Raw genomic sequence first — 25,418 nt, 5'->3', positions numbered from 1 at the left:
ACCTCCAGACGTGGGGGACCGCGATGGGGACCAGATTCGCACCGAGTTTCGCCAATTTATACATGGGCAGATGGGAGGAGCTTACCATCTTCCCCCAAGGGGAGCTCGGTGCGGGTCTGGTCCTCTGGAAACGGTTCATTGACGACATTGTTTTTATCTGGCAAGGGGACACTATATCCCTGGACAGTTTTTTAACCGACTTAAATAAAAAAGAATTTTACCTGCAATTCACGCCATCTTACGACAAAAATCATATTACCTTCCTCGATTTAAATATATTCATTGAGAATGGAAAATGATACACTAAAACATATCACAAACCCACAGATACTAATGGATTCATCCCCCTGGACAGTTGCCACTTGCCTATTTGGCTAAACAACATTCCCTACGGTCAATATATACGCGCACGGAGAAATTGTACCACCAACATCCACTATCAAGAGGAGGCTGAAATACTAAATGCAAAATTTATAGAAAAAGGATACAAATTAGAATCACTCATCCCAATCACTGAAGCAGTAAAAGACTTGGATCGGAACATCCTATTAAAGGACAAAATACCAAACATAAATGACCCGGAGGACCAAAATGTCATCCAAGTCCCTATCATCACCACTTACAGCGCAGGGGTGAACAGCTTCAAAAGAATCATATACAAACATTGGGACATTTTAAAATATGACAAGACAATTGGCAACCAAATTCCCAATAACCCCACATTCATTTATAAAAAAGCCCCAAACTTGGCGAGTTTGGTAGCCCCCTCCATCAAGAAAGACAAAGCGGACCCCAAAACATGTACCAAAAAGGGCTTTTTCCCTTGCAGACTATGTAACAACTGCAAAACCCTGAGGTACCATGTCAAACCCACACTTGAAATAGAAACCAAACAAGGCAAATATATAATAAAGGATTATATTACCTGCCACACCAAAGGAGTCATTTATTATATTAAGTGACCATGCGACAAAATATATGTGGGACGAACTAAAAGAGAACTTAGGGTGAGAATAAGGGAACATATCAACAACATAAATAAAAAATCAGAGAATCACCCATTGTCACGCCACTATACAGAATTCCAGCAGGGAAAATTTTTGGGATCCAACTTTGGGGGCATAGAGAGAGTCAAGGAAGATAAGAGGGGTGGTGACTACATCAAAGCCATGTCAAGAACAGAAAGTAAATGGATATTTAGATGTAATAGTCTGGCCCCAATAGGACTAAACCAAGAAATAGAACTATTTGCATTCCAATAATAAACAACTAACAGTAATTAAATAATGTATTTACCATGCCCAAGGGACATTTAGTAAATTCAAGATATCATAGCCCCGCTCCCTTCTCTTTATCTCAATTCATCCACCATTATCTGATCTTATTCACATATACCTAAACAACTGAAGAGCTAAAAAGATAAACCAGCTGAAAAATCGCATCTAAAATGTCTACCATATGTAAACATATTGATATCTCCACCTTTGTAAAACCTATGTTTGCTTGTTGCCATGGGAACCGGAGGAGCTATTTAAACCTCCTAGGTACAACTAAGGCTTCTTTCACACTTGCGTTGTCCGGATCCGGCGTGTACTCCACTTGCCGGAATTACACTCCGGATCCGGAAAAACGCAAGTGAACTGAAAGCATTTGAAGACGGAACCGTCTTCCAAATGCTTTCAGTGTTACTATGGCACCCAGGACGCTATTAAAGTCCTGGTTGCCATAGTAGGAGCGGGGAGCGGGGGAGCAGTATACTTACAGTCCGTGCGGCTCCCGGGGCACTCCAGAATGACGTCAGAGCGCCCCATGCGCATGGATGACGTGATCCATGCGATCACGTGATCCATGCGCTTGGGGCGCCCTGACGTCACTCTGGAGCGCCCCGGGAGCCGCACGGACGGTAAGTATGCTGCTCCCCGCTACACTTTACCATGGCTGCCAGGACTTTAGCGTCCCGGCAGCCATGGTAACCATTCAGAAAAAGCTAAATGTCGGCTCCGGCAATGCGCCGAAACTACGTTTAGCTTAAGGCCGGATCTGGATCAATGCCTTTCAATGGGCATTAATTCCGGATCCGGCCTTGCGGCAAGTATTCCGGATTTTTGGCCGGAGCAAAAAGCGCAGCATGCTGCGGTATTTTCTCCGGCCAAAAAACGTTCCGTTCCGGAACTGAAGACATCCTGATGCATCCTGAACGGATTTCTCTCCATTCAGAATGCATGGGGATAATCCTGATCAGGATTCTTCCGGCATAGAGCCCCGACGACGGAACTCTATGCCGGAAGACAAGAACGCAAGTGTGAAAGAGCCCTTAATAGACTAACCCTGACGAAGGAGCCCGACAGGCCCCGAAACGCGTAGGTAGTTTTCTTGTCCTACGGAGGCTCCTGTACTCTGAACGGTGACGTCACCGCAAGCGGTTTCCCGGGCAACAGACCAACAAGCTCCCTTGCGCTGCGCGTGTTTCCGGCCGGGGCCGCGCTGCTGCTGGTAGGTGAGCCAGGAGGACGCCGCGATTTAAAAGAACAGCATCACTAGAAGAACTCTACGGCAACCAACCCACAGTGATTGCTACATCGGACCACTAACTGAAGGACTATTTTGAATGAATAATAAGGTAGTCACAGCAACATTACTATTTATATTATTTACACCAGTTTTTCTTCTTGTCTAAATACCAACAAATATATAAACTGACCCTCACAGCATTTACTTTCAGAGCCAGCCGTTCAGTTACTCAGGCTGGCACTGACTGACACTACCATTTTCAGGATTAGCTGTCTTGACTGTGTACTCCAGCGCTGTCTGTCCCACATCACCCACGGGTGATATACCTCATTTTTTCATACTAACCTGAGGAGAACAATAGCTCCTTACTAGACAGTAAGCAGCGGGATCTTCCTATCCAGGTAGATCTACACAGTTAAACAACAGGAGCGCAGGGGGGGCCTTTCACTTTCTTCCAAGTTGTCCTTTTATGTTTTAATTCCACACCATTTTCAAGATCTTTGCTTGCCGTCAGTGAACGGGAACACTCTTGTCTGTGAAACACTGACTGAAAATCGCGGAACTGCAGATCAAACATGCATGCATCACAGGCAGTGTCATGGATGAAACAGAGACAGTGCTATCACGGACATACCACGGACACGTGAGTGAGGCCTAAGGGCTCATGCACACAACAGTATTTTGCGTTCAGTATATGGACCGTATTTTGATTCCGTATACGGAACCATTCGTTTCAATGGGTCCGCAAAAGATGCGGACAGCACACAGAGTTTCTCCGTTCCGTGACCCTGCAAAAATTATGAGACATGTCCTATTCTTGTTCGTTTTGCGGACAAGAATAGGCATCTCTATAATGGGCTTCCTGTTCTGTTCCGCAAATTGCGGAAGGCACACGGGCGGCATCCGTTTTTTGCAGATCCGCAATTTGCGGACCACAAAAAAATGGCACGGTCGTGTGCATGAGCCCTAACTGTCCAGGAGTGTGAGAGAGATGGGTGAGGATACCTGTAGGAGCTGCAGCCTCATGTGGGTTGTCACTGTTGAACGCCTCCTTTCATTTGGAGCTCTGGACATCTCATGTAAATAAGTACAGTTGTATTAGACTAGAAGGGGACGCCACTTACCTAGAACGAGGTGGCGTCCTGGACGGATCTCATCATATTGCGTCCCCGATCGCAGCACCTTCAGCTGCAACCGATGACAAACAGAGAACAAAGCGGCAACTTGTGACAGATTATGGAGAGGATTTCAGTGCAGCTATAGCAACATCCTCTCTAATGGTAATGAGACTAGGCTTAGAAGATGAGGTGATCCCGCATGTGGTGAGCGAGCGGGTACGGCCTGGAGGAGCGAGCAGGAGATGGAGGGGAAAGCTGGGATTGGGCTTGTGAAGTGAGAGGGGGACCAGATCTGGAGATCACTTAACTACAGATTTTTGCATATTCCACATTCGCAGCATTTCTGGCTTTATGCTCTAATTTATAAAACCAGCGCCAAACTGTCATATATATGCACATGGCACATTAGGGGTCATTTACAAAAACATTTTGGACGCCAGTTTTTTTGGAAAAAATGTCACATGACCCCTTTTTTGCGACTTTTTGAATGCCCGTGCAACAAAATTTTGTCAAACAGCCTTTTTTTGCACCACGTTCGACACATAAGATTGTTGAGGGTGTGACAGGGGCGTGCCAGGTAAACCGGAATAAATGTTGGGGAAAAAACGACTCTAGTTTTTCCACCAGGAGCATGGACCGCTGAAGGTGCGCCTAATTTATGACACACCTCAGCATAAATTAAATAAAAAAGCCAGTTTTTGTAAATGACCGCCATTGTGTCTTCCCACGATTCCCTGCTAAGCGATACTACATTATCTAGGAGGAACCAATAGCTCTATTCATCCTGAGCAACCTGATTCATGAATAGAGTGCCAGAATTACAGTGCATACTGACACACAGACAGAGCAGTAGCTGATAACAGAGGTGTAATTCTACATAACTTTGCAGATTTATATTTCAGTAGGGGTCAGTGGAAAGTTGGGTGATAATTTTAACATAGTTTACAGGCTTCACAGACTCTAAAACAAAAACAAAAAAACTTTTACTATAATAGACGTACTATAATAAATATCTTACTGACAGAATACGAACAACACGAGGACAGTATGATTTAAACCCAGAAAAGCAATCTGGGTAGCTATAGTTTTATCAGGCGAACTGTCCTTGTGAAAGTCAATAACCTTACTGAGGGATAGGGTAGAGGGTTATGATACGACTTCAGTTGCATTGCTCAAATGTTACATATGGCATAATTACACCCTACTCCCTGTATTGTAAACACTGGGTGCTATTTCTACTGTAACACCCCAGAGTTGTGTTAGTAAATTCTTTTACCCCGCTACAATCTCTTAAGAGCATTAACTTTTTCATCTGATGTAATTTTACATTATATCCTCACAACTGTGCATTATAAACCATGTTAAGTGTATATTGCTGTAATTTCCATGTTCACTAGCAGGTGGCAGCAATGTTCTGGTAAGGACTTAGTTTATTCCAGTTTATTCCAGCTTACCTCCCCCTCTCTGAGCAGAGTGGGCTCTGCCCACATCCTGCAGCATGGGGAGAGAAGGAAGTTAGAGTGAGTGTAGCCCACCCCCTGCTAGGGGTAGGGTGTGCGTGTTAGGAGCTCCCAGACATAGGGAACCAAGCCAGGATTTTGTCTCGGCTGAGACATTGATCATCATCCCCAGCCTGAGCCCTGCAGCCTTGGCTGGATGAAGGAAGCAGACAACTCCAGTTACAGGAAGAAAGCATACCCTGAGAAGATAACTGTGAGTAAAGTCCAGAGACCCAGGAGAAGCCATATTCCTCCTCAGCTAGTCAGTCCCCAGACAGCAGAAGATAGAGAGTGCAGCAGCCAAATTCCAGCCACAGTATAGAGCTAACAAGCAGACGTCCTTTCCTGCAAGCTCCAGGTTGATAGAGAAGAAGATAAATTCCTGCCAACCATTGCCAATACCTGCTGGGACCTAAGACTAAAGCTGTGCCTTGCTTGGATGAAAGTTGCAATCAGTAAAGAAAGGTTTGAACTTCACCAAAGGTCTGGATCTCAATTTCTGCTGCAAAATCCCTCTATTATTCCTACTAGCACTACACTCAATTTATTGCAAGTGAGCCAGGATCCAGGAGTCCAGCCGTACCCGGGTAGGAGAAACCGTTGACACCATTATCAGCACCAGACATTACACCACTCTGGCATTTCTAACCTGGGGCGTGAGTTACAACACGTTGGAGGGCCCTGTGATTGTACCCTGCGCACGCTGCAATTGGCGTCACGAACAAAACTATAGAGTATCACCTACACCTGACCCAGCCATTGCATAATTTGGCGTCAGAGTGCATACCCCGGTCCAGCTAATTCGATTTTTGTGGTCACTGGAACAGGATACGAACCAAATTGTGTGCCTATCCCTGCTACAACAAGAACGGATCGAATTGTGTGCCTATCCCTGCCAACAGAATCGGATCCAATTGTGTGCTTTAACAGGATTAAATTGCATGTTTAACACTGCTACAAGGCCTGAGGATTGTGCTAAAACCCTAAAAATTGACTTTATTGACTTTATTGCTGTGACAGAAAGCGTTAAAACATCCGCACCAGCACTCCAAGGGTTAATTCGCCATATTCGTGTAATGGCGCCGCTTATTCATGCCCTTCAGAAGCGGGAAAACTCAAGAACGCCCTCTCAAGAGCGCGAAAATGCCGAATACGCCCCCCTACAAGCGGGAACTCTCAAGCCTGCCCACCAAAAACTCTGCGCTACAAGCCCAGGGAGTGAAGACTCCTCCCCTCAGGCATTCATCATGACCTCCTGCATTCATCATGACAGAGGGAGCAAGAAAGATGGCCGCCACCCTGGAAATCAATATGGCCACCGCACTCAAGCCCGCTCCCACGGAAGACCCCAACTGCCAACTCGTCCAGACACTGGAAGTGTCTGCACCACCAAGTGCCCCATCGCCAGCGACCGACGTCCCGACCCAGGAACAAGCCGCGTCCTCCAAGGAGCCAAACGCAGTTCCGAAAACAGCCGCAACCGCCAACGATGATCTGCAGGAGGCACCGGAACCGCCCGCGACATCAGATAGTAGCAGTCCCGCTCCCTGAGGCCCCGGTCCAACCCGTAGCTGCCCCTGTGCCGCACCCGATGGACCTGACTTACCTACTAGGCCCAGAGAGAGCGCTCCTTCCCTGCCATCACCACCACTGGCGATACCTTTGCCAGAGCCACTACAACCAGGAGTTCCGAGTCCTTCTACCCCGGCAGGAGTTCCCGATGTACAGCAGCTCACCGTAACTTTGACCAGCCTCACTACCCAGACAATACCAGGAACCGCCACAAGAGGTCAGTGGAGCTCCATCACAGCAGCCAGCCTGAGCTACAAGATGCAGGAGCTCCCTCTTGTGTTCCTCAACAGTTCCAGCAGTGAAGAGGAGGTCACCTGGCAGGATGACCTTGCCCAATGGAAAGCCCGCAGGTGGAGTACATTACAGGGCATGCTAAAGAGAGCAGAGGAACGGAAAAAGATAGAGAGGATGTTTAGAGGAGAAGATGACTTGTCAGAAAGAAGAAAACGCATAAAAACATACAAAGAAATTGTGGAGGAAAAAGAGCACAGAGAAAGGGAATTGTATGAAGCCTCCAAGTCTTCTCAGCCACCTGCTGAGGACAGCGCACCTGATATTACACTATCAGATCAGGCAGCCACTAAAAAGTGACCTATCCACCAGTGAGGAGTCCACTTATACTGCTTCACACACTCCAGAGCCACCAACAAATCCGGAGCTCTTTGCTATGAAAGACCAAGAGTCCGTCCTTTATTGCTGTCCAGAGAACCTGTCACCTACAAGGAAAAGGCCAAGGCTTACAGAGGATTCTCCAAAAGAAGACGATCCTTCAATTCCAAGTTCTGCCACAAAAAGTCAACAGGAGATTGCAGATGAAGTTTCTGCTGGAGTTACAGCTGCTGAGGGCACACAGTTCAAAGAAGAACTTTTGCGTCCTCGAATATGGGACCCTGGAGGAAGATTTCCAGACTTTCCTGTGAGGAAAACTACCCACTGTGGCAATTACCCACTACCTTGTGTGGATTATAATTGACTCTATTGTTTCCCGTGGAATACAAGTGACTTTTGTTTCCAGAGGATTCTACATCAAGTACTTCAAGTAAAAGGACTCAAGTCATATTTGAGCGTATTATGCCAAGAGAATGCCAAGAGAATGCCAAGAGTGTGCAAAGCAGTAATCAAAGCAAAAGGTGGCTACTTTGAAGAACCTAGAATATGACATATTTTCAGTTGTTTCACACTTGTTTGTTATGTATATAATTCCACATGTGTTAATTCATAGTTTTGATGCCTTCATAGTCATGAAAATAAAGAAAACTCTTTGAATGAGAAGGTGTGTCCAAACTTTTGGTCTGTACTGTATGTGCACTGTTTTCCAAAGTGTTTACTGCAACGTAAAAAGCTTGCACCCAAAGAAAAGAGTCAAACATATACCTGAGCTCTTTGTGATCTCTATGTGATATTATTGCACTGTTTATGAACTATTGTTTACAGGTTATGCAACGTTCAAGTATAATATGCCCATTGTGTGTATTCTCTTTTAGGTGCAGCAATGTGACCTCATGCACTTATTGTGAAATTGCACTAACTTTTGCCTTTAGCCAGATATGTAGCACCTTACTCCAGTGTGCCTTGCTTTACAGCTCTTGTTCTCTCCCCCCTTCATATGGACTGCCTATCTGGATGCTTATAACTAATGGCCTACACCCGGTGTTATATACCCATAGGTACCCAGGGTAGGACCAAGTGGTAAGTCCCAGCAGGTCTAGTAACTACACGGGTAACCCCGCTGCTTCGGGAATGGTTAGAGGAGTTATTGACCCCTCCTTCCCGTTTGTTATTTGTTCAGGATTGCTCCCATCCTGAGGTGTCTTCCAGGAGTTTCATGGGATTATCATACCCTCCTCCTGTGACTGCCAGAGGTGCATGGAGACACTAATACCTCCCCTTCTGCGCCTTTGCCTAAAGTATGGCGCCTCAAACCTTAAAGCCACTTTTAGCTACCCATAGTCACTATAGTGATCGTGCTATAAGCCTTATATTTTGACTTTGGTGCAGGGAAGGGAATACAGGATAAAGCCACCCTTCCATTTGCGGGCATTTCATTACATAATGGTGGGACTACAGAGTAAAGACACCCCATGCTTTCTTTGGTGTTAGGATCCGGAACACTTCAAAGTTGGTCAGTAGTGATTGCTTAGTGCAGACATTTGGTTCACTGGTTATACTGAGAGGGAAACTGTTACTTAAGACACCCTACTCATGCGGGCAGGAACCTCAGGTAGCCGTTATATGTTTGTCTTTGTATGTCTTTATGTGTAATACATGCAGCACTTTGTATTTATTTGGGTACCCCAGAGCTGGTTCCTCTCCCCTCCTAAGCATAAGCCGAGGGCGGCTTAACTCAAAGTAAGGGGGAATGTAACATGCCAGAGTTGTGTTACTAAATTATTTTGAAGGCAGTAGTAAGAGAGAGAATAAGTGCGGCACTCACCAATTTCTGGTAAAACTTCAAGGCTTTATTACTTCTTAAATGAAGACATCTAGGCAGGCTGGGGAGCGGAACATGCCCATCACTGGGGATCGGCGGTGACGGCCGTTTTGTGCTGGACTAGCGTTTGTCGGACAGCTGCGAGCGGTCCGACGAAGCAACGGCGGTCACCGCCGACCCCCAGTGATGGGCATGTTCCGCTCCCCAGCCTGCCTAGATGTCTTCATTTAAGAAGTAATAAAGCCTTGAAGTTTTACCAGCAATTGGTGAGTGCCGCACTTATTCTCTCTCTTACTACTGCCTTCTTTAGAACCTGTTCCTCCGGTCTGCTGTGCACCACAGGGGACTTTGCTTGAATGCTGGTTGGTCGTGGTTTGACCGTCTATTGGGTTTGTTTCAGCGACTCGTAGTAGTGCCTTCGTCTTCCGCTGTGTTCAACATTTACTGATTACTAAATTATTTTACCCCGCTACAATCTCTTAAGAGCATTAACTTTTTAATCTGATGTAATTTTACATTATATCCTCACAACTGTGTATTATAAACCATGTTAAGTGAATATTGCTGTAATTTCCATGTTTACCAGCAGGTGGCAGTAATGTTTTAGTAAGGACTTAGGTTCAGTTTGGTATTTCTAGGCTGGAATAGTTAATTCCAGCTTAGCTCCCCCTCTGTGAGCAGAGTGGGCTCTGCCCACATCCTGCAGCATGGGGAGAGAAGGAAGTTAGAGTTAGTGTAGCCCACCCCCTGCTAGGGGTAGGGTGTGCATGTTAGAAGCTCCCAGATATAGGGAACCACACCAGGATCTTGTCTCGGCTGAGACATTAATCATCATCCCCAGCCTGAGCCCTGCAGCCTCGGCTGGATGAAGGAAGCAGACAACTCCAGTTACAGGAAGAAAGCATACCCTGAGAAGATAACTGTGAGTGAAGTCCAGAAGTCCAGAGACCCAGGAGAAGCCATATTCCTCCTCAGCTAGTCAGTCTCCAGACAGCAGAAGATAGAGAGTGCAGAAGCCATAATTCCTGCCACATTATAGAGCTAACAAGCAAACGTCCTTTCCTGCAAGCTCCAGGTTGATAGAGCAGAAGATAAATTCCTGCCAACCATTGCCAATACCTGCTGGGACCTAAGACTAAAGCTGTGCCTTGCTTGAATGAAAGTTACAATCAGTAAAGTCAGACAAGTTTGAACTTCACCAAAGGTCTGGATCTCAATTTCTGCTGCAAAATCCCTCTATTATTCCTACTAGCACTACACTCAATTTATTGCAAGTGAGCCAGGATCCAGGAGTCCAGCCGCCCCAGGTAGGAGACACCGTTGACACCATTATCACCACCATACAGAGACATCACACCACTCTGGCATTCCTAACCTGGGGCAAGAGTTACAACACCTTGGAGGGCCCTGTGATTGTACCCTGCGCACGCTGCAATTGGCGTCACAAACCACTATAGACTATCACCTACAGCTGACCCAGCCATTGCATAATTTGGCGTCAGAGTGCATACCCCGGTCCAGCTCATTGCACTACACCCTATGTATCCCTCAGCATAACTAAATTGACACATAATAACTGCCTATCGCATACTCTTACTGTCTGTTCTCACTGGCTGACAAGCGGCTCAACACATTTCTGGTTGCTATCTGAACCTCATCAGGAGCCCTAATCGTAGTTTCAGCTAGAATCTTGTCTCAACTACACACAGACACACATCGATCTGTGCCCAACACCTCCACATGTGGCAGCGCGTTAGGCACCATTGCGGCCGTACGTCGGCCGCCGAAACCCCTTCATTTAAGCGGTATAGCCCCACCCATCATGCACGGCCCATCCATTCAGCCGGCGCAGCTCCAGAGAAAGGAGCGCCTCCTCTTTGGCCACTCCCCGGAGGTGCCGTCAGCTGTCACTTGCCAGGGGGGAACAAAGTAAGTTGGGGACTGATGGCAGGGGTCTGATGGGTTTTTATAAAGGAAAACAGTCTATTAATTCATTTTTTCTTATTAGATTACTCGATTAATCGTAAAAAATAATCAATAGAATACTCGATTTCTAAAATTATCGTTTACTGCAGCCCTACTCCAATGTTTTTAACAGATCCACAACCACCTTCAAAAAGATATCACAAGGTGTGTGATCCCCAATAGGTGGATTCTTTACGGAAGAGGATTTTAAGTCTGTAAAGGGTCCCTCTCCCAAACCCCTACTGCCTTCTTCCCATAATTGAGCAAGTATCTGGACATCTGAGAGATCTTTCATCTCTATGCCCATTGCCTCGCACTGTGCTCTGTTATGGGTTATAAAGAATTTTTTCCACTTTAGCTTGCGTATAAAAAAGTGGATATCTTTAACCCAGTCAAATAAATTGAAAGCCTTGGTCGGAACAAACGATAAACCTTTTCCTAAGGGTCCATTCACATGTCCGAAATTTGGGTCCGCATTTGTTCCGCAATTTGCGGACCCATTCACTTTCAATGGGGCTGGAACGGATGCGAATCCGCATTTCCGGGATCCGCATCCACATTTTTGGGATCCACATCCGTTTTTTCGGGATCCGCAATTCCGTTCCTGAAAAAAATAGAACATGTCCTATTCTTGTCCGCAATTGCGCACCAGAAAAGGCATTTTCTATTATAGTGTCTGTGATGTGCGGTCCGCAAATTGCGGATTGGACATTGCAAGTGTCCGTGTTTTGCGGATCCGCAAAACACTTATGGACATGTGAATGGACCCTAAGAGATTAATTTCATTACTGGAAAGGGGTCTACAGGACATATTAATGATTTGCATTTCATCTGAGGGGGACTCACTCACACCATTGGGCCTTATTTTCTGTCTCTCAGGAGGTAATAGTACATAGGTTTACTCCTCCCTAAAAAATTGCCCCGTGTACGCGAGCCTCTACCACGTCTACTCCTATTAAATGTCCTTCCCGGAAAATTGGCTGATTGAGCTGACTGTATATTCTGCGATCTGGTTGGAGCGCTATCTGATTCCCCTTCAGATGAGGAGGGCTCAGTTTCCAGTTCAAGCGCCTTGCTTTGTTTCTGACTATGGTCAAAGATATGCCCTTCCTTGAAATCGGTGGTTTCCCTGACGTATTGAAATTGTTTACGTTCCTTTACTTGAGCCCTAAACCTTTCAATCGTTTGTTGGAGTGTTTGTTCTTTCCGTACAAATTCAGGATTGTTCACAAATTGCTTCACCCCCTCAATCTGTTCCTTTAGAGCTACAGTATTCCTCTCGTAAACCACACGCTCCTCCTCTAAGAGGGGAGACATTAGGTGTAGAGAGGAGTCAACTAGTTCCTTTTCCCATTTCCTAAGGAACTCAGGGGAGCGTATCCGGGCCACTGGTATAAATGGAATCCTTAGGCCATGTGGGACAATCCCGAGTTTTAAGTACGTCTCCAGAGTCAGAATTTCCCACTACCCTCTGATATGATCCTTATACGTGTTGGTTAATAATTTGAAGGAGCTATTAATACTTGGAGCCCGTGATTCAGTAGGTAACTGTACATCAGAAAATGAGAACTTGGCTTCATTATCCCAACCTGCCGTGTTAACTCCACCCGATAGAAATCCTGCCATCCCTAAACTAATGCTCAATTATAGGACTATAATTCACTATTCTTAGTAATGTCACTTGATAAATATAGTTTACAGGCTTCACGGACGCTAAAACAAAAAACGTTGTCATAATATATTAAAAAGCTGTGTGGGACGTACTATCTTACTGACAGAATACGAACAACACAAGGACAGTACGATTTAAACCCAGAAAAGCAATCTGGGTAGCTATAGTTTTATCAGCCGAACTGTCCTTGTGAACGTCAATAACCTTACTGAGGGATAGGGTAGAGGGTTATGATACCACTTCAGTTGCCATTGCTCAAATGTTCCAGATGGCATAATTACACCCTACTCCCTGTATTGTAAACACTGGGTGCTATTGCTACACCCTATGTATCCCTCAGCATAACTAAACTGACACATATTAACTGCCTATCGCATACTGTTACTGTCTGTTCTCACTGGCTGACAAGCGGCTCAACGCGTTTCTGGTTCCTATCTGAACCTCATCAGGAGCCCTAATCAAAGTTTGAGCCACCCTTTTTAATTGAACTGCAGGCAATGCATCTGCCACATTTAAACGTACCCCTCAGCGGGTTCTGTAGCCAGTGAGAGCTTTGGGGCGGTGACTGATACAAAGCCATGTACCAAGCCGTTTGGGTCCCTTTGTTCAGCGCAGATCGCTATGTTGCCACGGCCGTCCGGTGTGAGTGACAGCTGACGGCTCCTCCGGGGAGTGGCCAAAGAGGAGGCGCTCCTTTTCTCCGGAGCGGCGCCGGCTGAATGGATAGGACGTGCATGATGGGCGGGGCTATACTGCTTAAATTAAGGGGTTTCGGCGGCCGCCTTATGGCAGAAATAGTGCCGAACCCACTGCCACATCGGTGTGTGTCTGTGTGTAGTTGAGACAAGATTCTAGCTGCAACTACGATTAGGGCTCCTGATGAGGTTCAGATAGGATCCAGAAACGCGTTGAGCCGCTTGTCAGCCAGTGAGAACAGACAGTAACAGTATGCGATAGGCAGTTATTATGCGTCAATTTAGTTAAGCTGAGGGATACATAGGGTGTAGCAATAGCACCCAGTGTTTACAATACAGGGAGTAGGGTGTAATTATGCCATCTGGAACATTTGAGCAATGGCAGCTGAAGTGGTATCATAACCCTCTACCCTATCCCTCAGTAAGGTTATTGACTTTCACAAGGACAGTTCGGCTGATAAATCGTACTGTCCTTGTGTAGTAAGACATTTATGATAGTACGTCCCACCCAGCTTTTTAATATATTATGACAATAAAGTTTTATTGTTTTTGTTTTAGCGTCGGTGAAGCCTGTAAACTATGTTTATCAAGTGACGTTACTAAGAATAGTGAATTATTTCCGCAGTGAGCCAGTCTGATCATTTTAACAGCAAACGGTACTTACCGAGACCAACTAAGAAAGTAATGACACTGAACCAGCAGAGTATAATCCACATATAACCGAAGATAAAACCTTCACCTTTGGACATCACTTACATCAGGTCATTCAAAATTTTGCTGCTATCTTATTACCGTAGTTCTTGTTGAACCTCACTGCTGCCCCCTGCTGGTTCAAGTTTCATAGCAGACCAAGCACTGTACAATTGTAATCATTTGAACCATGTCTGTTTAAAGGGGTTATCCAAGCCTGGAAATGCCCACCCATATGCCCGGGCCCCTCACACTGATTTTACTGAAAGTGAAAGTAGCCTAAGTTTCTTTACTGCAGATATATGGCTGCAGCTCTGGTTGTACAGGAGTTACAAAATTTAAAGGGAGTGTGTCAGTCTGTCACCAGCGATTTCTCTCTCAAACTGTTTGCATAGAAACATAGCTGTGGTTTACTTGATTAAAACGCTGTTTTTCTTTTGATGATGTGAGGCTTCGTTTCCCAGTTATGACACTTTTTCATAATATGCAAATTTGGCCATTGGTGCAATGTGGGTGTTGCCATTGCTCTTGTTGCACCCAAGCTCCACTTCTTTCTGTGGCTGAACCCCTCCTTGGCAGCTTTGTTACTGCCTGGCCCTGGCAATCCAAGCAGCCAGGGAGGGGCTGAACACAGAAAGGCGTGGAGTTTGGGTGCAACAAGAGCAATGGTGACGCCATGATTGCACCAAAGACCTAATCTGCATACTTAAAAAAACAACAACTCAGGAATGAAACCTCGGATCAACAAAAGAAAAACAGTGTCTTAATCAGGTGAACCACAGCTATGTGTGTTTGAGAGGGAAGTCACTGGTGACAGATTCGTAAATTGTGTCTGCAGCTCTGGATGTTACTGGAGAATAATACAAACAGCAAAACTGTGACTGCAGCTCTGCATATAACTAGAATATAGACATGACATTACAACTGTGACTGCAGCACTGGATGTGACTGGAGTATAACATATGATATAACCCAGTTTCATTGCCAGAGAAGTTAAGCAGAGTTAGGCCCCTTTTATACGAGTGAACGCATTGCGCCCGCACTGAATCCGGACCCATTCATTTCTATGGGGGTGTGCACATGAGCGGTGATTTTCACACATCACTTGTGCATTGCGTGAAAATCGCAGCATGTTCTATATTCTGCGATTTTCACGCAACACTGGCCCCATACAAGTGAATGGAGCTGCGTGAAAATCACATCCGCAAGCAAGTGCGGATGCGATGCGTTTTTCACGGATGGTTGCTAAGAGATGTTGTTTGTAAACATTCAGGATTTTATCACGCGCGTGCAAAATGCATTAAATCGCATTGCACCCGCGCGAAAAAAACTGAACAACTGAACGCGATTGCAAACAAAACTGAATGAACTTGTTTGTGAAAACGCGCAGTTTTGACTGAACACATCCGCAACGCATCCGGACCTAATCCAGACACGCTCGTCTGCCAGGGGCCTTAAGCTCACCCTATACATGTGATATTTATCTGCAGACCACTGGCAGATCCAACCAAATCTGCTAACAATCTGATGTCTGTGGCGGTCAGACATGTAAAGCTGCTCATACACATAAGAAAGATATTCGCCAAAATGGAGGCCATTTTTAGAATTTTTCAATATTATATGTGATCGACTGCTTCTGATAGCCGATGGCTGACTAGTGTCTGCCAAAAATTTGATCTGTCAGGTCCCACTTTTTTGGGCAATGTCAGGTCAGAATGCAAATGCATTGCACAGTTACTTGATGACATGTGTCAGCAAACTGCAGCACTCCAGCGGTTGTGCAACAACAACTCCCAGCAAGTGAGTAGAGCATGCTGGGAGTTGTAGTTTCCCAACAGCTGCAGTGAGGGGGTGGCTGACCAGCAGGTCGTTGGTCTACATGGCCAACCTGCGGCTCTCAAGCTGTTGTAAAACTACAACTCCCACCATGCCCTGCTGTAGGCAGATAGCTGTAGACTTTCCGGGCATGATGGGAGTTGTAGTTTTGCAACAGCTGGAGAGCCTTAGGTTGGCCATCCCTTAGCAACCATCCGGAAGAAACAGGAAGAACTACTGATGGATGTAACCGGTAGAAACAAGGTGAAAACATCAATCTGTTACTGGGGTACTTCAGGGGTAACTGAATATATGATAATAATTGCAAATATTATGCTTATGATTTACTGCAGGCATAACTTTAGGTTATGAAAAGTTATTGCCTCCCATAATGCAAGGTCCATAAGTTTTAACCCCTTCAGACACAGGGAGCCTTTTAGTGATAACTGTGCATATAATTAAATGTATAAAGAATCCAGAAGGTCTGCTCATTGGGACAAGTGTGTGACGTGCAGGGAAGCTGGACTGTAAATGGCAGAGAACTACACAACTTCCCGCAGATCATCCCGGAACTTCAGTTCCCGTCTAATGTTTTCAGCCGGACATAATTTTATGTTGAACATCTACGCTACGTTCTCCAGGATTCTTCATATTGTTTGCGCCGTAAAGTAACGTGGCGTACCTACAGGGACACTGGCTTACGCTCTTTACGTAGCAGTTCAGACATGGCGAACAGCAGCCGCGAGCGGACTCGGCGGTACCTGAAAGGCTTGCAGCTGATGAAGCAGGGGGCTGAGGCTCGAGTTTACCGGGGAAGCTTCCTGGGCAAGGCAGCGGTAATAAAGGAGAGGTTCCCCAAGATGTACAGACATCCCGCACTAGACGAGAAGCTGACGCACAGGCGGACAGTGCAGGAGGTGCGCTCCATCTTAAAGTGCAGGAAGGCAGGTGAGCCACTGGGGGCGCTGTGTCTGAGGAGTCAGTTCTCAGGTGTAGGTGAGCGGAGTGACCACCAGGAGGCGGTGTGTCCCGCAGTGAGCAGTCGCATCAGGGGAGTTGGTGGCCTGTTCAGCTCTAGTCACATGGGAGGGGGACGGGCTTAAAGGGGTTCTCCAAAATTAGAAAAACATGGCTGCTTTTGTTTCCCCTAGAAACAGCAGCACACCTGCCCCGGGTTGTGTTTGACATTATGGCTCAGCTTTATTGAAGTGAATGGGTCTGAGCTGCAATACCACACACATCCTGTGGACAGATGTGGCGCTGTTTCTTGAAGAAAGCTTACATGTTTATCTAATCCTGGAGAATCCCTTTAAAGGGAACCTGTCCCCGGGATTTTGTGTATAGAGCTGAGGACGGGTTGCTAGATGGCCGCTAGCACATCCGCAATACCCAGTCCCCATAGCAACCCATGTCCTCAGCTCTATACACAAAATCCCGGTGACAGGTTCCCTTTAAGTGGGGGCTTGAAAGGGTCACTGACAGCAGTAAGTGCGAGTAGGGGACACAGATATGCACCTATAACCACAGGAGTGTGGATACTTGTCTCCAGTAGCTTTTGTTTGTCTGATGTCAGTGTCTTGCTCTTTGTTTCTCAGGTATTGCCACCCCCGTGGTCTATTTTGTCGATTATGTTTCTAACTGCATCTACCTGGAGGATATAGAAGGATCGGTCACTGTCCGGGACTTTATAATGGCTGCAGAAGAACATGGCTGCAGCCTTTACAGCCTAGCAGAAAGGATCGGCCAGGTATTGGCACGGATGCATGACGAGGACGTCGTCCACGGTGACCTGACCACCTCTAACATGCTCCTGCGGCCGCCACATCCCGACCTGAACCTGGTGCTGATTGATTTCGGCCTGAGCTTTATCTCGGCTCTTCCAGAAGATAAAGGCGTCGACCTCTATGTCCTAGAAAAGGCTTTTCTCAGCACTCACCCCAAGACGGAGGACGTGTTTAGAGCACTGCTCAAGAGCTACGCAGCCGCCTCCAAGAAATCCGGGCCTGTCATGAAAAAACTGGACGAAGTCAGGCTGAGGGGCAGGAAGAGGTCCATGGTCGGCTAGATGAAGCCGATGCCTGTAGTAAAGCCCACAGGCAACCCTTTCTGGACATCCTTTGGACCCTGTTTGGACAGATGCACTTAGGGCAAGGCCGTGGAACACAGTCTGTGGTATCCCGGCCCGGCATCCTGCTGACAGCAGGAGCGCACGGCGTCATTGGTTGCTATGACGCTGTGCGCTTCGTGACGCCGCTGATGTACAGTAATACACTGGTATGATCTATACGAGTGTATTACTGTAGTGCAGCGGCGTCATGAAGCGCACGGCGTCATAGCAACCAATGACACCGTGCGCTCATGCTGTCAGCAGGATGCCGGGCCGGGATACCACAGACCGCTCGCGTCCGTGTTCCACGGCCGTGTGCGGTTGGCCCAAAGCTAGATGTGACAGTTGACAGGCCAAAAATGGCTCAGCCACACGAGCAGCAACTATTTTAAATTAGTCCTAAAAAACTATTGCTATTCGCTTCTTTATGATTGTAGGTTTCCCCGTAGAATCGTGCTGCCATTAACCATAAACAGGCAGTAGCCGCGGCTGTCATGGTTTTTGGCCGCCATGTACTGCCTTACTGTTAGTTACAATTTTGTGTATAATGCAGGGAAAAAAAATTGTACAGTGAGAAAAAAATAATATCTTGAAGCTCTGACGAGGCCGCCTCTTCTCTCAGGATAGACAGTCAGTGTGCGGAGCCTCCTCCACTTATTGAGCCTTACCTCTGTGAGACATGATCTAGAGGCCGTGTCCAGCTGTTCACTTGTCCACCGAGCCGTGCCTTCTTACAGCTTAGATGGTTACATGGGAAGAGTAGCAATGGTGACATCAGGGAGGCAGCAAATACTTAAAGGGAACGTGTCAACAATATTTATTTTTTTCTGCCAGTTAAAACCAGATAGCAGCACATATCCTTATTTTCTAATCTGTTTTTATTTTCTGATTACAGATTTATTTATTTTGTTTCCTGAACATGATTATGGGGGAGGCCATCTTGCCTGAGCTATTCTTAACACCATTTACACAGCATTAAGAAAATTGCTTTACGGCAGCCACATGGGTGATAGACACGATGGTGGGAGAGTTTCCAGGCATGCTCTGTGACCTGTACAGAGGTCAGGAGGGATTAGATAAGCTTTGACAATCGCCTATTGTGAATGGAGGATCCTGACTTATCTATACACAGAGGTGATATATGCTGTTCTAACCCTGCCTGTAATAATAAGGAGATAACTAAAGTAAAGTGATATGTACACACCAAGAAGGGGCGCCTATTATTATGCCTAGTGACCAGTGTAAAAACTGCAGGATTTTATGATTCTTGACAACACATTCCCTAACATCACCTAATGGTGCATTCACACGGATACTAGCCATGTGCATTCCGTATTTTGCGGATCGTAAAGTCCTGCCCTATGATAGAAATACCTATTCTTGTCTGCAAAACGGACAAGAATAGGACATGTTCTATCTTTTCTGCGAGGCCACATAATGGAAGTGTGGTTCTTTTGCGGACCCGTTGAAATGAATGGGTCCGCATCCAATCCACAAAATTGCGGATCGGATGCGGAAAGAAAAAGACAGTCGTGTCAATCTGCTCTTACTTGGGGTCATTCAATAGAGTTGGTGCTGGAAAGATATCCTAGGATTTCTCTAGTCTCTTGTCTGCTCTCGGGTGTAACTTCCATGAACTATAAGGCTGGTTTTAGATTAGCGAGTGTCACGCTGCGGACTCGCAGCGCAGCTCCCCTCCTAAACTTCGATCACTGCTGGGGTCACATAGCATTATATTGATTTATGATGCTATGTAACGCTTACAGTTCTGCAATGTATTGGATAACACTGACAGCATTATGTCAGTGTTATCCACTACATTCCAGACCTCTAAAGGTTACATAGCATCATAAATCAGTATAATGTTATGTGACCCCGGCAGTGCTGGAAGTTCAGGACGGGAGCTGCGCTGCGAGTCTGCAGTGTGACACTCGCTCGTCTGAAAGGGGCCTAATAAAGACATCTGTGTTTTAGCAGCATTAAAAAAAAAAAAACAGGACAAAAAATAGTTAATCCTTTAAAGGGACATTTCCAGCAATTTTTCATCAGATTTTAACAGCCTGTACGGGAATAAAACTTGTGGAAGGTTTTCTGTGTATAGATTTTTTAAGTTATGCTGTACATTCTTTGTTTGGACTTTTAGCACAGCAAACAGTCTCACTTAACTTTCTCAGTCAGACCATCTCTCTGACCAGAGAGGAAAGGGTGATTAATGACTCAGTAAAAAAGAATCACACATTACACTGACAAGTGCTATGCTCTTCTGTGTGCATCTTTATCTAGGAATTTCTGGAGAACAATAGAGCAGTTATGCAGTTATCCCAATTAAATACCTACTATTATACAGGGAGTGCAGAATTATTAGGCAAGTTGTATTTTTGAGGATTAATTTTATTATTGAACAACAACCATGTTCTCAATGAACCCAAAAAAACTCATTAATATCAAAGCTGAATATTTTTGGAAGTAGTTTTTAGTTTGTTTTTAGTTTTAGCTATTTTAGGGGGATATCTGTGTGTGCAGGTGACTATTACTGTGCATAATTATTAGGCAACTTAACAAAAAACAAATATTTACCCATTTCAATTTATTTATTTTTACCAGTGAAACCAATATAACATCTCAACATTCACAAATATACATTTCTGACATTCAAAAACAAAAACAAATCAGTGACCAATATAGCCACCTTTCTTTGCAAGGACACTCAAAAGCCTGCCATCCATGGATTCTGTCAGTGTTTTGATCTGTTCACCATCAACATTGCGTGCAGCAGCAACCACAGCCTCCCAGACACTGTTCAGAGAGGTGTACTGTTTTCCCTCCTTGTAAATCTCACATTTGATGATGGACCACAGGTTCTCAATGGGGTTCAGATCAGGTGAACAAGGAGGCCATGTCATTAGATTTTCTTCTTTTATACCTTTTCTTGCCAGCCACGCTGTGGAGTACTTGGACGCGTGTGATGGAGCATTGTCCTGCATGAAAAATCATGTTTTTCTTGAAGGATGCAGACTTCTTCCTGTACCACTGCTTGAAGAAGGTGTCTTCCAGAAACTGGCAGTAGGACTGGGAGTTGAGCTTGACTCCATCCTCAACCCGAAAAGGCCCCACAAGCTCATCTTTGATGATACCAGCCCAAACCAGTAATCCACCTCCACCTTGCTGGCTTCTGAGTCAGACTGGAGCTCTCTGCCCTTTACCAATCCAGCCACGGGCCCATCCATCTGGCCCATCAAGACTCACTCTCATTTCATCAGTCCATAAAACCTTAGAAAAATCAGTCTTGAGATATTTCTTGGCCCAGTCTTGACGTTTCAGCTTGTGTGTCTTGTTCAGTGATGGTCATCTTTCAGCCTTTCTTACCTTGGCCATGTCTCTGAGTATTGCACACCTTGTGCTTTTGGGCACTCCAGTGATGTTGCAGCTCTGAAATATGGCCAAACTGGTGGCAAGTGGCATCTTGGCAGCTGCACGCTTGACTTTTCTCAGTTCATGGGCAGTTATTTTGCGCCTTGGTTTTTCCACACGTTTCTTGCGACCCTGTTGACTATTTTGAATGAAACGCTTGATTGTTCGATGATCACGCTTCAGAAGCTTTGCAATTTTAAGAGTGCTGCATCCCTCTGCAAGATATCTCACTATTTTTGACTTTTCTGAGCCTGTCAAGTCCTTCTTTTGACCCATTTTGTTTGAAGACTCTGCTGGCAGGGTTTCCCAAGGGCATCCACCTAGCCCTTCCCCAGCGGTGGAAGACATAGAATGCACTGACACACAACCACTTATGTTTCCTGATGATGAGGACATGGGAATACCACCTCAGCACGTCTCTGATGATGACGAAACACAGGTGCCAACTGCGTCGTCTTTCTGCAGTGTGCAGACTGAACAGGAGGTCAGGGAGGAAGACTGGTTGGAAGACGATGCAGGGGACAATGAGGTCATAGACCCCACATGGAATGAAGGTCGTGCCACTGACTTTCAGAGTTCAGAGGAAGAGGCAGTGGTGAGACCGAGCCAACAGCGTAGCAAAAGATGGAGCAGGGGGCAAAAGCAGAACACCAGCCGCCAAGAGAGTTCGCCTGCTACTGGCCACCGCCACCTGGGACCGAGCACCCCAAAGGCAGCTTCAAGGAGTTCCCTGGCGTGGCAGTTCTTCAAACAATGTGCTGACGACAAGGCCCGAGTGGTTTGCACGCTGTGCCATCAGAGCCTGAAGCGAGGCATTAACGTTCTGAACCTTAGCACAACCTGCATGACCAGGCATCTGCATGCAAAGCATGAACTGCAGTGGAGTAAACACCTTAAAAACAAGGAACTCACTCAGGCTCCCCCTGCTACCTCTTCTGCTGCTGCCTCGGCCTCTTCCTCCGCCTCTGGAGGAACGTTGGCACCTGCCGCCCAGCAAATAGAGGATGTACCACCAATACCACCACCTCCGTCACCAAGCATCTCCACCATGTCACACGGCAGCGTTCAGCTCTCCATCTCACAAACATTTGAGAGAAAGCGTAAATTCCCACCTAGCCACCCTCGATCCCTGTCCCTGAATGCCAGCATTTCTATACTACTGGCCTATGAAATGCTGTCATTCAGGCTGGTGGATACAGACAGCTTCAAACAGCTCATGTCGCTTGCTGTCCCACAGTATGTTGTTCCCAGCCGCCACTACTTCTCCAAGAGAGCCATGCCTTCCCTGCACAACCAAGTATCCTATAAAATCAAGTGTCCACTGCGCAACGCCATCTGTGGCAAGGTCCACCTAACCACAGATACGTGGACCAGTAAGCACAGCCAGGGACGCTATATCTCCCTAACTGCACACTGGGTAAATGTAGTGGCGGCTGGGCCCCAGGCGGAGAGCTCTTTGGCGCACGTCCTTCCGCCGCCAAGGATCGCAGGGCAACATTCTTTGCCTCCTGTAGCCTCCTCCTCCTACTCGGCTTCCTCCTCCTCTTCTTCCACCTGCTCATCCAGTCAGCCACACACCTTCACCATCAACTTCAGCACAGCCCGGGGTAAACGTCAGCAGGCCATTCTGAAACTCGTATGTTTGGGGTACAGGCCACACACCGCGCAGGATTTGTGGCGGGGTATTGAACAACAGACCGACGAGTGGTTGCTGCCGGTGAGCCTCAAGCCCGGCCTGGTGGTGTGCGATAATGGGCGAAATCTCGTCGCAGCTCTGGGACTAGCCGGTTTGATACACATCCCTTGCCTGGCGCATGTGCTGAATTTGGTGGTGCAGAAGATCATTCACAACTACCACGACATGTCAGAGCTGCTGCATAAAATGCGGGCCGTCTGTGCGCGCTTCCGGCGTTCACATCCTGCCGCTGCTCGCCTGTCTGCGCTACAGCGTAATTTCAGCCTTCCCGCTCACCGCCTCATGTGCGACGTGCCCACCAGGTGGAACTCCACCTTGCACATGCTGGACAGACTGTGCGAGCAGCAGCAGGCCATAGTGGAGTTTCAGCTGCAGCACGCACGGGTCAGTTGCACTGCGGAACAGCACCACTTCACCACCAATGACTGGGCCTCCATGCGAGACCTGTGTGCCCTGTTGCGCTGTTTCGAGTACTCCACCAACATGGCCAGTGGCGATGACGCCGTTATCAGCGTTACAATACCACTTCTATGTCTCCTTGAGAAAACACTTAGGGCGATGATGGAAGAGGAGGTGGCCTGGCCCAGGAGGAGGAGGAGGAAGAGGGGTCATTTTTAGCACTTTCAGGCCAGTCTCTTAGAAGTGACTCAGAGGGAGTTTTTTTGCAACAGCAGAGGCCAGGTACAAATGTGGCCAGACAGGGCCCACTACTGGAGGAGGAGGAGGAGGATGAAGCATGTTCACAGCGGGGTGGCACCCAACGCAGCTCGGGCCCATCACTGGTGCGTAGCTGGGGGGGAAATGCAGGATGATGACGATACGCCTCCCACAGAGGACAGCTTGTCCTTACCTCTGGGCAGCCTGGCACACATGAGCGACTGCATGCTGCAGTGCCTGCGCAACGACAGTAGAGTTGCTCACATTTTAACGTGTGCGGACTACTGGGTTGCCACCCTGCTGGATCCCCGGTACAAAGACAATGTGCCCACCTTACTTCCTGCACTGGAGCGTGATAGGAAGATGCGTGAGTACAAGCGCACGTTGGTAGACGCGCTACTGAGAGCATTCCCAAATGTCACAGGGGAACAAGTGGAAGCCCAAGGCGAAGGAACAGTACGTGTGCACACCCCTCCACGTACTGACTGATGGTTCGGCCCCATTCAACTTCTGGGTCTCCAAATTGTCCACGTGGCCAGAGCTAGCCTTTTATGCCTTGGAGGTGCTGGCCTGCCTGGCGGCCAGCGTTTTGTCTGAACGTGTATTCAGCACGGCAGGGGGCGTCATTACAGACAAACGCAGCCGCCTGTCTACAGCCAATGTGGACAAGCTGACGTTCATAAAAATGAACCAGGCATGGATCCCACAGGACCTGTCCATCCCTTGTGCAGATTAGACATTTATAACTACCTCCCCTTAACCATATATTGTTGTACTCCAGGGCACTTCCTCATTCAATCCTCTTTTTTTAATTTTACCATTATATTGCGGGGCAACCCAAAGTTAAATGAACCTCTCCTCTGTCTGGGTGCCAGGGCCTAAAAATATCTGACAATGGCCTGTTTCATTGGTGGGTGACGTGAAGCCTGATTCTCTGCTATGACATGAAGCCTGATTCTCTGCTATGGGACCTCTCTTCTCTGTCTGGGTGCCGGGGCCTAAAAATATCTGACAGTGGCATGTTCCAGTGGTGGGTGACATGAAGCCTGATTCTCTGCTATGACATGAAGCCTGATTCTCTGCTATGGGACCTCTCTCCTCTGTCTGGGTGCCGGGGCCTAAAAATATCTGACAATGGCCTGTTCCAGTGGTGGGTGACATGAAGCCTGATTCTCTGCTATGACATGAAGCCTGAATCTCTGCTATGGGGCCTCTCTCCTCTGTCTGGGTGCCGGGGCCAAAAAATATCTGCCAGTGGCCTGTTCCAGTGGTGGGTGACATGAAGCCGGATTCTCTGCTATGACATGAAGCCTGATTCTCTGCTATGGGACCTCTCTCCTCTATCTGGGTGCCGGGGCCTAAAAATATCTGACAATGGCCTGTTCCAGTGGTGGGGGACATGAAGCCTGATTCTCTGCTATGACATGAAGCCTGAATCTCTGCTATGGGGCCTCTCTCTTCTGTCTGGGTGCCGGGGCCTAAAAATATCTGACAGTGGCCTGTTCCAGTGGTGGGTGACATGAAGCCTGATTCTCTGCTATGACATGAAGCCTGAATCTCTGCTATGGGACCTCTCTCC

The 25,418-nt window shown here is 46.9% G+C and overlaps 1 protein-coding gene across 1 annotated transcript; it reads left to right on the top strand.

Moving 5' to 3' along the window:
• Nucleotides 1-16,489: 16,489 nt before the first annotated feature.
• TP53RK (TP53 regulating kinase) lies at nt 16,490-18,207 on the top strand. Its single transcript, XM_040435780.1, has 2 exons — nt 16,490-16,916; nt 17,564-18,207. The coding sequence occupies exons 1-2, from the start codon at nt 16,694-16,696 to the stop codon at nt 18,031-18,033; spliced, it is 693 nt and encodes a 230-aa protein (XP_040291714.1). The 5' UTR covers nt 16,490-16,693; the 3' UTR covers nt 18,034-18,207.
• Nucleotides 18,208-25,418: the final 7,211 nt, after the last annotated feature.

The sequence above is a fragment of the Bufo bufo genome, chromosome 6 (assembly GCF_905171765.1).
Source record: "Bufo bufo chromosome 6, aBufBuf1.1, whole genome shotgun sequence".
Classification (NCBI taxonomy): domain Eukaryota; kingdom Metazoa; phylum Chordata; class Amphibia; order Anura; family Bufonidae; genus Bufo; species Bufo bufo.
This window is presented reverse-complemented; position numbering and strand designations above follow the sequence as displayed.